Below are 13,538 nucleotides of genomic sequence, written 5' to 3' on the forward strand. Positions count from 1 at the left end.
ACCGGCGGCGGACGCGGACCGGATCCGGTGTCGGACCGGCGGCGGACGCGGACCGGAAGCCGGTGTCGGACCGGCGGCGGACGCGGACCGGAAGCCGGTGTCGGTCCCGCCTCTCGACGCGTCCCTCTCAAGCAACCTGTGAACATTTGACCACGGGCAGCCTCGCCTTTCTGTGCGATCCCACCTCCAAGCAGCTCGACGGCCGGGGTTGCTGTGGCAACGGTACCTGGACCACTGACCCACCACTGCCTGAAGCAACCTCACTGGACTTCCAATCGCCTTTTTTTTTTTAACACAAAAGGGAGAATATTCCACGTTATTCCACGAATGCTGTTGAGAATATAATCACAGTGGGTATTTACATCATAATATCTGAGGGTATAATTTAATTATTTCAATCTATAAACATGTTCCAACTGCAGGAACCTCCAACGCCTTCATAGCCAGGAGCAGTGTGCAGATTCTTTCCATGACATAACATGACATGAATTCGCTGGTTGCCTATGATTCCTCGGATTCAGAGACCGACAATGACAAAAGTGAGGACATCAAGACAGCTCAAGGAGAACAGAATTTTGCTCGTTCGAGTTTTAAAGTTCAACCTGCATTTCCAAAGCTGGAATCATCTGGATGTGGTCCAGAGGTAAACAGTGCTTCATCTCATCGAAATGTGGAATGCAATTTCAACAGCGCACAGAATTGTGCACAGAGACACTCCAATGCAACTTTCAGACCTCCAGCAATGACTTTAAATAATGTGACATGTTTTCAGTTTTCTAAAAGCAACGGTGAAAATCCATCAGCTCTGCTGCAGAAATCCGGCAGAGGTGGAAAAATGGACCATTCAGCACAGAAAAGGTTAATTCAAGATTCAGTGACTGATGCGCAAAATATTAGACCTTATGTACCCAAACGATTGAGGCAGAAAGAAGATGTAAATAATAAAAGCAATGAGCTTGGAGAAAGCACAAAAGTTATAAACACTGGCATAGATTGTACTGCACCGGAAGAACACCAGTTAGGTCTGCTAAGCAGAGTTTCAGACTTCATAAAGCCCTTCTTGGAAAACAAGCACAAAACCTCAAACATCCCAAAGTGCTTGCTGTTTCAGCTGTCTCAACACAAAGGACCAGTGACCACAGCACAATGGTGTCCTGTGGAGACACGCAGCCACTTACTGCTCTCTGCCTCCATGGACAAGACTCTGAAGGTACACGACTATTTAGAAAATAGATGCTGGGTATTATAAGTTCTGAAAATCATTTTTGACTAATTGTGTAGGAAGGAACTGTAGATGCTGGTTTAAAGTGAATGTAGACACAAAAAGCTGGAGTAACTCAGTGGGTCAGACAGCATCTCTGGAGAGAAGGAATAGGTGACGATTCGGGTCCTGACCCTTCTTCAGACTGAGTGTTAGAGGAAAGGGTAATGAAAGATATAGAGGGTGATGAAGAGAGATATAGAACAAATGAATGAAAAATATACAAAAATAATGATGATAAAGGAAACAGGCCATTGTTAGCTGTGTGTTAGGTGAGAATGAGTACAGACAATGAGACTCAACAAGGCGACTTTGAAGTTGGTACGACTTGGGTGGGGAAGGAGTGGAGAGAGAGGGGATGCAGGGGTTACTTGAAGTTAGAGAATTTATTGTACATACTACTGGGCTGTAAGCTGCCCAAGCGTCACCTATTCCTTTTCTCCAGAGATGCTGTCTGACCTGAGTTACTCCAGTTTTTTGTATCTGTTTATGACTAATTGTTATCTAATGCGGATGGATCTGTAACATTTCATTCATTCTCATTTATTATTTTCCTTCTTTGAATCTCTTTATGACTGAAATGTGTACAGATAACCTTCCAGATAATGTACCATAAGTGCGTGAATGATGTCCATTATTGCCGATTGCCCGCTATAACCTAGTAAAGGGGGTAAATATGTACAGTACTAGGAAAGCAGCCAATAAACATACACTAAATAAAGGATTACAAGAATACACTTTACAAGGATGTTGCCAGGACTCGAGGGCCTGAGCTAGAGGGAGAGGTTGAGCAGGCTATGACTTTATTCCTTGGAGCACAGGAGGATGAAGAGTGATCTTATAGAGGTGTACAAAATCATGGAGAGGAATAGATCGGGTAGATGCACAGAGCCTTTTGGCCAGAGTAGGGGAATTCAGAGGACATAGATCTAAGATGAGGGGGGAAAGATTTAATAGGAACCTGAGGGATAACTATTTTACACAAAGTGGTGGGTATATGGAACGAGCTGCCGGAGAGACAATAGATAATAGACAATAGGTGCAGGAGTAGGCCATTCAGCCCTTCGAGCCAGCACCGCCATTCAATGCGATCATGGCTGATCACTCTCAATCAGTACCCCGTTCCTGCCTTCTCCCCATACCCCCTCACTCCGCTATCCTTAAGAGCTCTATCCAGCTCTCTCTTGAAAGCATCCAACAAACTGGCCTCCACTGCCTTCTGAGGCAGAGAATTCCACACCTTCACCACTCTCTGACTGAAAAAGTTCCTCCTTATCTCCGTTCTAAATGGCCTACCCCTTATTCTTAAACTGTGGCCCCTTGTTCTGGACTCCCCCAACATTGGGAACATGTTTCCTGCCTCTAATGTGTCCAATCCCCTAATTATCTTATTTGTTTCAATAAGATCCCCCCTCATCCTTCTAAATTCCAGTGTATACAAGCCCAATCGCTCCAGCCTTTCAACATACGACAGTCCCGCCATTCCGGGAATTAACCTAGTGAACCTACGCTGCACGCCCTCCATAGCAAGAATATCCTTCCTCAAATTTGGAGACCAAAACTGCACTGAGGTATTTGAGGCAGGTAATATTGCAATGCATTGAGATAGGTACATGGCTAGGACAGGTTAAGAGGGGTAAGGGCCAAATGCAGGCAGGTGGGACTAGTGTAGATGGGGCATGTTGGTCGGCATGGGCAAGGTGGGCCGAAGGGCCTGTTTCCACGCTGGATGACTCCATGACCAAACAAGGCACATAATAAACAGGAAAGGTGAACACAAACTGAGACAAGATTCACTCCAACCAGTTAGTTGTCACTCCATGAAGCAATGAACTTGGTCGTTTGTTTCCAATATAAACGGATGCCTCGGTTACAACATACTTCATCTGCTATAGCTGAAATTGGTTATAAGGAGGGTCGTATAAAGAGGGTAGACTGTAATATCTAGTTTGTGTTGAAAGTATCTTTATAAATTCTAGAACTACTTTCAGGGCCCTTTCAAATGCTGTTTTGTTATGTAACAACTCTATTAATTATTGATTATTCACCAATGTAATTGGTTTTGGCTAATTGTTCTCATCTGTACTGAAATATAGTGAAAATCTTTCTTATAAATTATTTTGTAGGCAGATCATACGATACACGAGTACAATCAAACCTTGCATGTACACCGATGAGCCAAAACATTATGACCACTGACAGGTGAAGTGAATAACATTGATTATCTTGTTACAATGGCACCTGCCAAGGGGTGGGATATATTAGGCAGCAAGTGAACAGTCAGTTCTTGAAGTTGATGTGTTGGATGCAGGAGAAATGGGCAGGAGTATAGATCTGAGCGACTTTGACAAGGGCCAAATTGTTATGGCCAGACGACTGGGTCAGAGCATCTCTGAAACGGCAAGGCTTGTGGGGTGCTCCCGGTCAGCAGTGGTGAGTACCTACCGACAGTGGTCCGAGGAGGGACAAACCACAAACTGGCGACAGGGCTCATCGATGCGCGAGGGCAATGAAGGCTATCCTGTCTGGTCCGAACCGACAGAAGTTCTACTGTGGCACAAGTCAGAGAAAATGTTAATGCTGGTTACGGGACTGTGTTGTGAATGTATTGTGAATGTGTCATTATACACAGTGCATCGCACTCTGCTACATATGGGGCTGCACACGGAGAACCAACAGCATATTAAGCAGGTGGTCATAATGATTTGGCCATTTGGTGTACACAGCAGCTACAGTTGTAGAGAAAGTTTAGTTGGAATTATGGTGTTGAAGCAGAGGTGTAGTCGGTAATAATAATTACTAGACCAAGTGGTCCCGTTGGGTCCAAACCTCTCCTGCATTGATTGGTGCAGCACCCCTTCCTCCCCTTCACCCCTCCGCCATCCCCATCACCCCTCCCTACCCTCTCCCCCTCACACCACGGGGGAATGGTGAGTCGGGAGGGCCTAAAATTGTCGCGCTGTCCTGTACCATTTTGGCTGTGTAGAGGGATGGTACACACATAAACATATACACACAAACAAACCGAGAGTTTTAGTGATAGATAGATAAGATAAGATAAGATGAGATAGATAGATTATATAATAATAATAGTTGAATAATAGTCCAAGCAGATGTTGTAATTGTTCGGAGTTGTGTTGTAGGCATTGTTTAGACAAAACTGGTAAAGACGTGACTGAAATAAAGCCTGTGCCTCAACACTTGGAGGTGTTTTCCTGAAGCACGATTTCAGGGCTTTGCTGATTGAATCACGAAAGCAAAAATAATCACAGGCTCTTTCTAAAGAGATTTATTTATGTAAAGACTAGTGTAGACAACCATATGAGTTTGACCACTTAGGGAGCTGAGTACCTATAATTGGAGAATTTAGGGTGACGCAATGGCACAGCGGTAGAGTTGCTGCCTGACACTGCTTGCCGTGCCAGAGACCCGGGTTCCATCCTGACTACGGTGCTGTCTATATGGAGTTTGTATGTTCTTCCCGTGACCCTGTGGGGTTTTTCTGAGATCTTCGGTTTCCTCTCACACTCCAAAAACATTCAGGTTTGTTGATTAATTGGCTGGAAAGTGTAAATTGTCGTGTGTGTGTGTGTGCGTGTGCGTGCGGGGATCGCTGGTTGGTGCGGACTCGATGGGCCAAAGGGCCTGTTTCCGCGCTTTATCTGTAAACTAAACTAAATTCAAAGTTCATACCGTTGGTTGTAAGCTAGCCAAGCAGAACATTCAGCTATCCAGGTGGCCACACCCACTTGATGGTGGGGGGGGGAGAGGGTGGTCTGGGGGAGAAGGGTGGGGCGGAAGGAGGTTGTTAAAGATGATCTAATCTTTGGTCTTTATTCTAACCATCCGTCTATCTCAAAATGCCCCTCGCCTATGTCCACCTATTACCCGCCACTCTTTGTCCTGCCTATCTTATCTCCCAGCTTCCACAATCAGTCTGAAGAAGGATCCTGACCCAAACCTATCCATGTTCCCCAGGAATGCTTCCTGACCTGTTGATTTACTCCTTCACCTTGTGTCTTTCTGAGTTTGGCCAGTTACAGGTTTGCAAACACAATGAATTTTGCTACAACGAACAATAGCTGTGCCATTATATTTTGCTGTTTTTCATAGAAATATAATCAAACTGAAAACAAACCATTAGCAGGGAAAATTGATAAAAGAAAATATAATAATGAAAATTAAGCTGAAGATAGCTTGTGTGCAGCTAAACTAAACAGAAAATATCCACAAAATGCTGGAGTAAATCAGCGGGACAGGCAGCATCTCTGGAGAGAAGGAATGGGTGACGTTTCGAGTCGAGACCCTTCTTCAGATTGATGTCAGGGGGGAGGGAGATAGATAGATAAAGAAGTATCAAGGTGTGAAAACAGGGCAAAGGGAATGGAGATCAAGGAAAATGTAGAATAGATCATTGTTAGCTGGGAGAAGGTAACAACAAAGCAAACAGAGATAGAATGTAGTGGGAGACAGTAAGACTGGTCAGAGAACTGGGAAGGGAGAGGGATGGAGAGAGAGGGAAAGCAAGGGTTACTTGAAACATAGAAAATAGGTACAGGAGGAGGCCATTCAGCCCTTCGAGCCAGCACCGAAGTTAGAGAACAGTTCATACCGCTGCCCAAGCGAAATATGAGGTGCTGTTCCTCCAAATTGCACTGGGCCTCACTCTGACAATGGAGGAGGCCCAGGACAGAAAGGTCAGTGTGGGAGGGGGAGAATGGGAGGGGGAGTTAAAGTGTCCAGTAACTGGGAGATCAGGTAGGTTCAGGCGGACTGAGCGGAGGTGTTCAGCGAAACGATCGCCGAGCCTGCGCTTGGTCTCGCCGATATACAGAAGTCCACACCTGGAACAGCGGATACAGTAGATGAGGTTGGAGGAGGTGCAGAAAAGTTGCACCTGAAAAGTTTGTCGGAGTCCTTGGTCGGAGTTAAGGGGGTAGGTATAGGGACAGGTATAGGGACAGGTGTTGCATCTCCTGCGGTTGCAGGGGAAAGTAGCTGGGAAGGGGGTGGTTTGGGTGGGAAGGGACAAGTTGACTAGGAAGTTGCGGAGGGAATGGTTTCTGCGGAAAGGGGTGCAGATGGGAAGATGCGGCTAGTTGTAGGAACCCATTGGAGGTGGCGAAAATATCGGAGGGTTATGTGTTGTATGCGACGGCTGATGGGGTGGAAGGTAAGGACGAGGGGGACTCTGTCCCTGTTACGACTGAGGGGAGGGCGAGCAAGAGTGGAGCTGCGGGGTACTGAGGAGACACGAGTGAGGGCCTCGTCTATGATGGAAGAGGGGAACCCCCATTCCCTAAAGAATGAGGACATGTATGGAACACCTCATCTTAGCCGCAGATGCGGCGTAGACGGAGGAATTGAGAGTAGGGGATAGAGTCTTTGCAGGAAGCTGGGTGGGAAGAAGTGTAGTTCAGTTAGCTGTGGGAGTCAGTGGGTTTGTAGTAGATGTCAGTCACTAGTCTGTCTCCTGTGATGGAGACGGTGAGATCTAGAAACGGTAGGGAGATGTCGTGGATGGTCCAAGTGAATTTGAGTGCAGGCTGGAAATTAGTCGTGAAGTTGATGGGTGCAGGAGGTAGCACCAATGCAGTCGTCAATGTAGCAGAGGTAGAATTCGGGGATTGGGCCAGTGTACGCCTGGAACAGGGATTGTTCAACGTACCGTACAAAGAGGCAGGCATAGCAAGGCCCATGCGAGTGTCCATAGCTGCGCCTTGGATTTGGAGGAAGTGGGAAGAGTCAAAGGAGAAGTTGTTAAGGGCAAGGACCAGCTTCGCTAGGCGGAGGAGAGTGTTAGTAGAGGGAAATTGGTTGGTTCTGCGGCCGAGGAAGAAACTGAGGGCTTTAAGACACTCCTGGTGGGGGCTGAAGCTGTTGAGTGACTGAACATCCGTAGTAAAGGTGAGGGAATGGGGCCTGGAAAACAGAAGTCATTGAAGAGATGAAGGGCCTGTGAGGTGTCTTGAACATAGGTAGGGAGGGATTGGACCAGGGGGATAGGATGGAGTCGAGGTATGTGGAAATTAATTCAGTGGGACAGGAACAAGCTGAAACAATGGGTATTTTTGTGGAAATCTTTGGTTAAAACAGCATCTGCAGTTCATTCATAAATGAAACTGATTTTTTTTCCACTTATGGGGATGCAAATGATGTCATTTGTCATGCATATCCAGTACCTTTTAAAGCTGTACTTTTAATTTGTGATAGAGGACGTTCACAATATATCATATATGTGGGCATTGAGGTATGCTGTGATAACTTGAAAAGTAAAAACTTGCAGAAAAAGGAAATCTGAAATGAAAACGGGATGCTGGATATAACAAGGCAGGTTTGCTGCATTTATGGGGAGAAAAAAAACGAGTTACAAGTTGGTGATCTTTCATCAGAATCGGCCAGTCCTGACACAACGAGAAGGTCTGATTAGCAGCTCGGGTTTCTCTCTCCAAAAACGGATCTGCTGTGCATGTCCAGCATTTTCTATTTTCATTCCGTCTTACATAACTGCACTGTTTTGGATGATGTTCTCTTGATTTTTATTGACTGAAATTTGAATGAGACAGTACATTCATTTACTGGCCTAACCTTGTAGCTGAAATCCTTCACTTTGTGTTTTGTTCATTATTACAAGTACCATGCTTCAAAGGGACTCATTGAGGTATAGAAACATAGAAAATAGGTGCAGGAGTAGGCCATTCGGCCCGTCGAGCCAACACTGCCAATATGATCATGGCTGATCATCCAAAATCAGTACCCCGTTACTGGCTTGTTCCCCATATCCCTTGATTCCCTTAGCCCTAAGATCTAAATTTAACTCTTGAAAATGTCCAATGAATTGGCCTCCACTGCTTTTTTTGGCAGAGAATTCCACAGAATCACAACTCTCTGGGTGAAGAGGTTTTTCCTCATCTCAGTCCAAAATGGCCTACGCCTTATTCTTAAACTGTAACGCCTGGTTCTGGACTCTCCCAAAACCGGGAACATTTTTCCTGCATCTAGTCTGTCCAATCCTTTAAGAATTTTATGTTTCTATAAGATCCCCTCTCATCCGTCAAAATTCTAGTGAATACAAGCCCAGTCGATCCATTCTTTCATCATATGTCAGTCCTGCCATCCCGGGAATTAACCTGGTGAATCAACGCTGCACTCCCTCAATAGCAAGAATGTCCTTCCTCAAATTAGGAGACCAAAACTGCACACAATACTCCAGATGTGGTCTCACCAGGGCTCTGCACAACTGCAGTAGGATCTCCTTGCTTCTAAACCCGAATCCTCTCGCAATGAAAGCCAACATGCTATTTGCTTTCTTCAGTGCCTGCTGCACCTGCATGCTTACTTTTAGTGACTGATGTACACCCAGGTCTCGTTGCACCTCCCCTTTTCCTCATCTGACACCATTTAGATAATAATCTGCCTTGTTCTTGCCACCAAAGTGGATAACGTCACATTTATCCACATTATACTGCATCTGCCATGCATCTGCCCACTCGCCCAACCTATTCAAGTCACCCTGCAGCCTCATAGCATCCTCCTCTCAGTTCACACTACCACCCAGTTTTATGTCATCCTCAAACTTGGAAATGTTGCATTTAATTCCTTCGTCTAAATCGTTAATATATATTGTAAATAACTGGGGTCCCAGCACCGAGCCTTGCGGCACCCCACTAGTCACTGCCTGCCATTCTGAAAAGGACCCGTTAATTCCTACTCTTTGCTTTCTGTCTGCCAACTAGTTCTCTATCCATGTCAATACCCTACCCCCAATACCATGTACTCTAATTTTGCACACTAATCTCTTGTGTGGGACCTTGTCAAAGGCTTTTTGAAAGTCCAGATACACCACATCCACTGGTTCTCTCTTATCCATTCTACTTGTTACATCCTCAAAAAATTCCAGAAGATTAGTCAAGCATGATGTCCCCTACATAAATCCATGCTGACTTTGACTGATCCTGTCACTGCTTTCCAAATGCGCTGCTATTACATCTTTAACAATAGACTCCAGCATCTTCCCCACTACTGATGTCAGGCTAACTGGTCTATAATTCCGTTTTCTCTCTCCCTCCTTTCTTAAAAAGTGGAGTTACATTAGCTACCCTCCAGTCCACAGGAACTGATCCAGAGTCGAGAGAACATTGGAAAATGATCACCAAAGCGTCCACGATTTCTAGGCCCACCTCCTTGAGTACTCTGGGATGCAGCCCATCAGGCCTGGAGATTTATCTGACTTCAGTCCCAACAGTTTACCTAACACCATTTCCTGAATAATGTGGATTCCCTTCAGTTCCTCCCTCCCACCAGATCCTCGGTCTCCTAGTATTTCTGGGAGATTGTTTGTGTCTTCCTTGGTGAAGACAGAGCCCAGGGACTTGGTCTGCCATTTCCTTGTTTCCCATTATAAATTCACCTGTTTCTGACTGTAAGGGACCTACATTTGTCTTCACTAACCTTTTCCTCGTCACATATCTATATGCTTTTACAGTCAGTTTTTATATTCCCCGCGAGCTTTCTTTCATGCTCTATTTTCCCCCATTGTCCTCCTCTGTTGAATTCTAAATTTCTCCCAATCCTTGTTTGCTGCTTCCTCTGGCCAATTTATATGCCTCTTACTTGGATTTAACACTAATCCTAATTTCCCTCGTTAGCCACAGTTGAGTCGCCTTCCCTGATTTATTTTTATGCCAGACAGGGATGAACAATTGTTGTAATTCATCCATGCAATCTTTAAATCTTTGCCATTGCATATCCACCATCAACCCTTTAAGTATAATTTGCCCGTCCTATGCCATCAAAGTTACCTTTCCTTAAGTTCAGGACCCTTGTCTCTGAATTAACTATGCCACTCTCCATCCTAATGCAGAATGCTACCATATGGTGGTCACAGTTGCCCAAGGGGCTTTGCACAACAAGATCGCTAACTAATCCTTCCTCATTACACAATACCCAGTCTAGGATGGCCTGCCCTCTAGTTCCTCTACATATTGGCTTAGAAAACCATCCCGTATACACTCCAAGAAATCCTCCTTCTTAATATTGTTACCAATTTGGTTAGCCCAATCTATATGTAGATTAAAATCACCCATGTTGTGTAGGAAAATAACTGCAGATGCTGGTACAAATCGAAGGTATCACAAAATGCTGGAGTAACTCAGCAGGTCAGGCAGCATCTAGGAGAGAGGGAATGGGTGACGTTTCTGGTCTGAAGAAGGGTCTCGACCAGAAACGTCACCCATTCCCTCTCTCCTAGATGCTGCCTGACCTGCTGAGTTACTCCAGCATTTTGTGATACCTTACAGTCACCCATGATAACTGCTGTACTTTTGCTACACGCACCCCTAATCCCCTGCTTGATGCTATCCCCAACCTCCCTACTGCTGTTTGGTGGTCTGTACACAACTCCAACAAGCATTTTCTGCCCTTGGCTGTTTCGCAGTTCTACCCATACAGATTCTACAGCATCCAAGCTAATGTCTCTCCTTGCTATTGCATTAATCTCCTTTTTAACCAGCAATGCCACCCCACCTCCTCTTCCTTTCTGTCTATCCTTCCTGAATATTGAATACCCCTGCATATTGAGCTCCCAGCCTTGGGTCACCCTGGAGCCATGTGTCCGTAATTCCAACTATATCATATCCATTAACAACTAACTGCTCATTCAATTCATCCACCTTAATACGAATGCTCCTCACATTAAGGCACAAAGCTTGCAGGTTTGCTTTAACATTCTTCACCCGTATAGAATTATGCTGTAATGTGGGCCTTTTTGATTTTTGCCATTGACCGCGCTGCGTCCCACTTTTACTTTTCTCCCTTCCACCTTTTGCTTCTGCCCTCATTTTACAGCTCCCTGCATTGGTTCCCATTCCCCTGCCATATTAGTTTAATCTCTTCCCAACAGCACTAGCAAACACTCCCCTGAGGACATGGGTAGCAGTCCAGCCCACGTGGAGACCGTCTGGCAGACTGCCCTGCAGCCGCTCTGAGACATCCTTGACCCTTGCACCAGGGGGCCACACACCATCTTGGAGTCTCTTTTGCCACCGCAGAAACGCCTATCAATTCCCCCTACAATGGAATCCCCGATCACTAGAGCTCTCCCACACTTTCTCCTGCCCACCTGTACAGCAGAGCCCTCCATGGTACCATGTACTTGGCTGCTGCCGCCGAACAGCCTGTTCCTGGGCCGTGATGTTGTATGAATGTTAGGACCTTTGTAAATCTCTGCACTGTCACATCTTTCCTGAAGTGACCAGATTTGGATACTGCCTTCCAGTTGAGATCTAACCAGTTTTTTTTAAAGAGATTCAAAATAGCCTCCCCACTTCTCTCTCACTATCTGTGAAATCATGGATCCCACTTCCTTCACTATCTCACCATATCTAGTTACTTCCAAAGATTCATGGAAAAGTTGCTTTGATCCTGTGCCGTCATTGTGCCACTCAGACCCTATAGTTTCTCCTTATTCATTCACTTCACACAATCACTTCTCTGTTGAATTAGATCTGCTATTTTTCTGCCCACATCTCCACATTCAAGCTTTCACCAGGTCCCATTTTCTGTCATCTTAGTGCCAACATGGTCTGTGGTCAGCAGAGGCTTGATTTTAAAATCTCCATCTTTCTTTTCAAATCTCCATGGTCTCCCTTCCCTTACTTGTGATCTCCTATCTCCCCACATCCCTCCAAAACATCTTCACTCTTACTCTGATCTTTCAATCCTCCTTCCTTTACTTGCTCCCCCATTGGCAGCCACCATGGCCCTGACTTTTGGAATTTCCTCACTAACCCTTTTTTACTCTCTTATCTTTAAGATATTGAGGCAGTGCAGCGTGGGTTCATGAGGTTAATCCCTGGGATGGAGGGACTGTCATACGAGGAAAGACTGGGCTTGTATTCACTGGAGTTTAGAAGGATGAGAGGGGGATCTAAAGGGCCTGTCCCACTTAGGTGATTTTAAGGTGACTGCCGGCGACTAGGCTGTCGCCGAACGTTCGCCAGGGTGTCGCGGGCATGATCGTGAGGAGTCTTCCAAAGATGGTAGTGGATCGTAGTGGATCTCGGCGCATCGCCAGGTGTCGTAGCTTATTGCTGTCGCACGCTGTCCCCAGGTTTGATAGGTTCTCTTAAGATGAATTTAGAAACACATAATATTAAAATAAGTAAAGTCATTTCAAAATACTATAAAATGCTTGTGTTTAACCAATTTATTTACCGTCAGGACATTTGACAGGTAGATTGGAGGCGACAGTTTGACGGTCAGGTAAGCGTGGGAATTTTCGCGATGTTTATGGCCATCAGCCATTACATTTAAAGTGGGCTCCAAACCTAGATACTCAACCCAGAAACCAGATATGCATCTCCCTTACGTTTTCAAAGAATGCCCACACTCCGTACAAAAATCCACTGAACCACTTAAAAAAAATTTTTTTTAAATACAGCTATTAGTAAACTGGAAGTAAATCCAGTTTATGCCTCGTTACAGTGAAGCTTGGTTTTTAAGTAACCCATATAAGGTGTTATAGTTCAAAACTCTCAAGTACTTACCGACTTGTCAGTGATTTCAGCGAAAACCAGGATGCCGGAGAAGCATTGACAGCGTGGGAATTTTCGCGATGTTTCCGAAGACAGTGTAATCTCGACCTGACTCGGCATTGTCGTGGTCATTGTCTTCGGGTAAAAGAAAGGTTCGGCGATCTACTACGACTTTGACAATCGCCAGCAGTCGCCTAAAAAATCGCCTAAGTGGGACAGGTCCTTTATAGAGCCAAGAGCTTGCTCTGTCCTCATCAGTATCCCTGTCAGTTGCGATCTCTGCCCACCAGATGGCTCTGTGGCACTAATTTTAAGATCAGTCGCTAAATTTCATATCTGTAGACTCTACATTCATCACCAGGCAGTCCAAGAAAATGGGTCATTTATTCATTGCTCCTCAAACTTGGTTAATGTGCAAAAAAATCAATCTACATTTCAGCCATTTTTTAATCTTTGTTTGTTGGATGCTACATCTTTCTGGTTGGATTTAGCACTAAAATAGCTTTGAATCTGAATTACGAGACAGGGGCATTAAAATCTGCACTTGTCAATCGTGGTATTCATCTTTCAATTTATAATACTTCATAAAAAGGGAAGTTCAGAAAATTGAACACAAGAATTCTTTATGGTTCTGATAACCATGAATCTTGATAAATGGTAAATTTATGGTAAATGTGAATAGGTTATTGCACATGAAATAATAAATAATCTGTAGATAGGCACAAAATGCTGGAGTAACTCAG

The 13,538-nt window shown here is 45.0% G+C and overlaps 1 protein-coding gene across 1 annotated transcript in view; it reads left to right on the top strand.

The window, feature by feature from the left end:
- The first annotated feature begins 78 nt into the window (after positions 1-78).
- The window catches only part of wdr25 (WD repeat domain 25), a 38,948-nt gene continuing 25,488 nt past the window's right edge, over positions 79-13,538 (top strand). Inside the window, exon 1 of the mRNA XM_078407032.1 lies at positions 79-1,210. Within this exon, the coding sequence (XP_078263158.1) occupies positions 485-1,210 (726 nt within the window). The 5' untranslated portion in view covers positions 79-484. The remainder of the gene's footprint in view (positions 1,211-13,538) is intronic.

This window comes from Rhinoraja longicauda, chromosome 10 (assembly GCF_053455715.1).
Source record: "Rhinoraja longicauda isolate Sanriku21f chromosome 10, sRhiLon1.1, whole genome shotgun sequence".
Taxonomy (NCBI): Eukaryota; Metazoa; Chordata; class Chondrichthyes; order Rajiformes; family Arhynchobatidae; genus Rhinoraja; species Rhinoraja longicauda.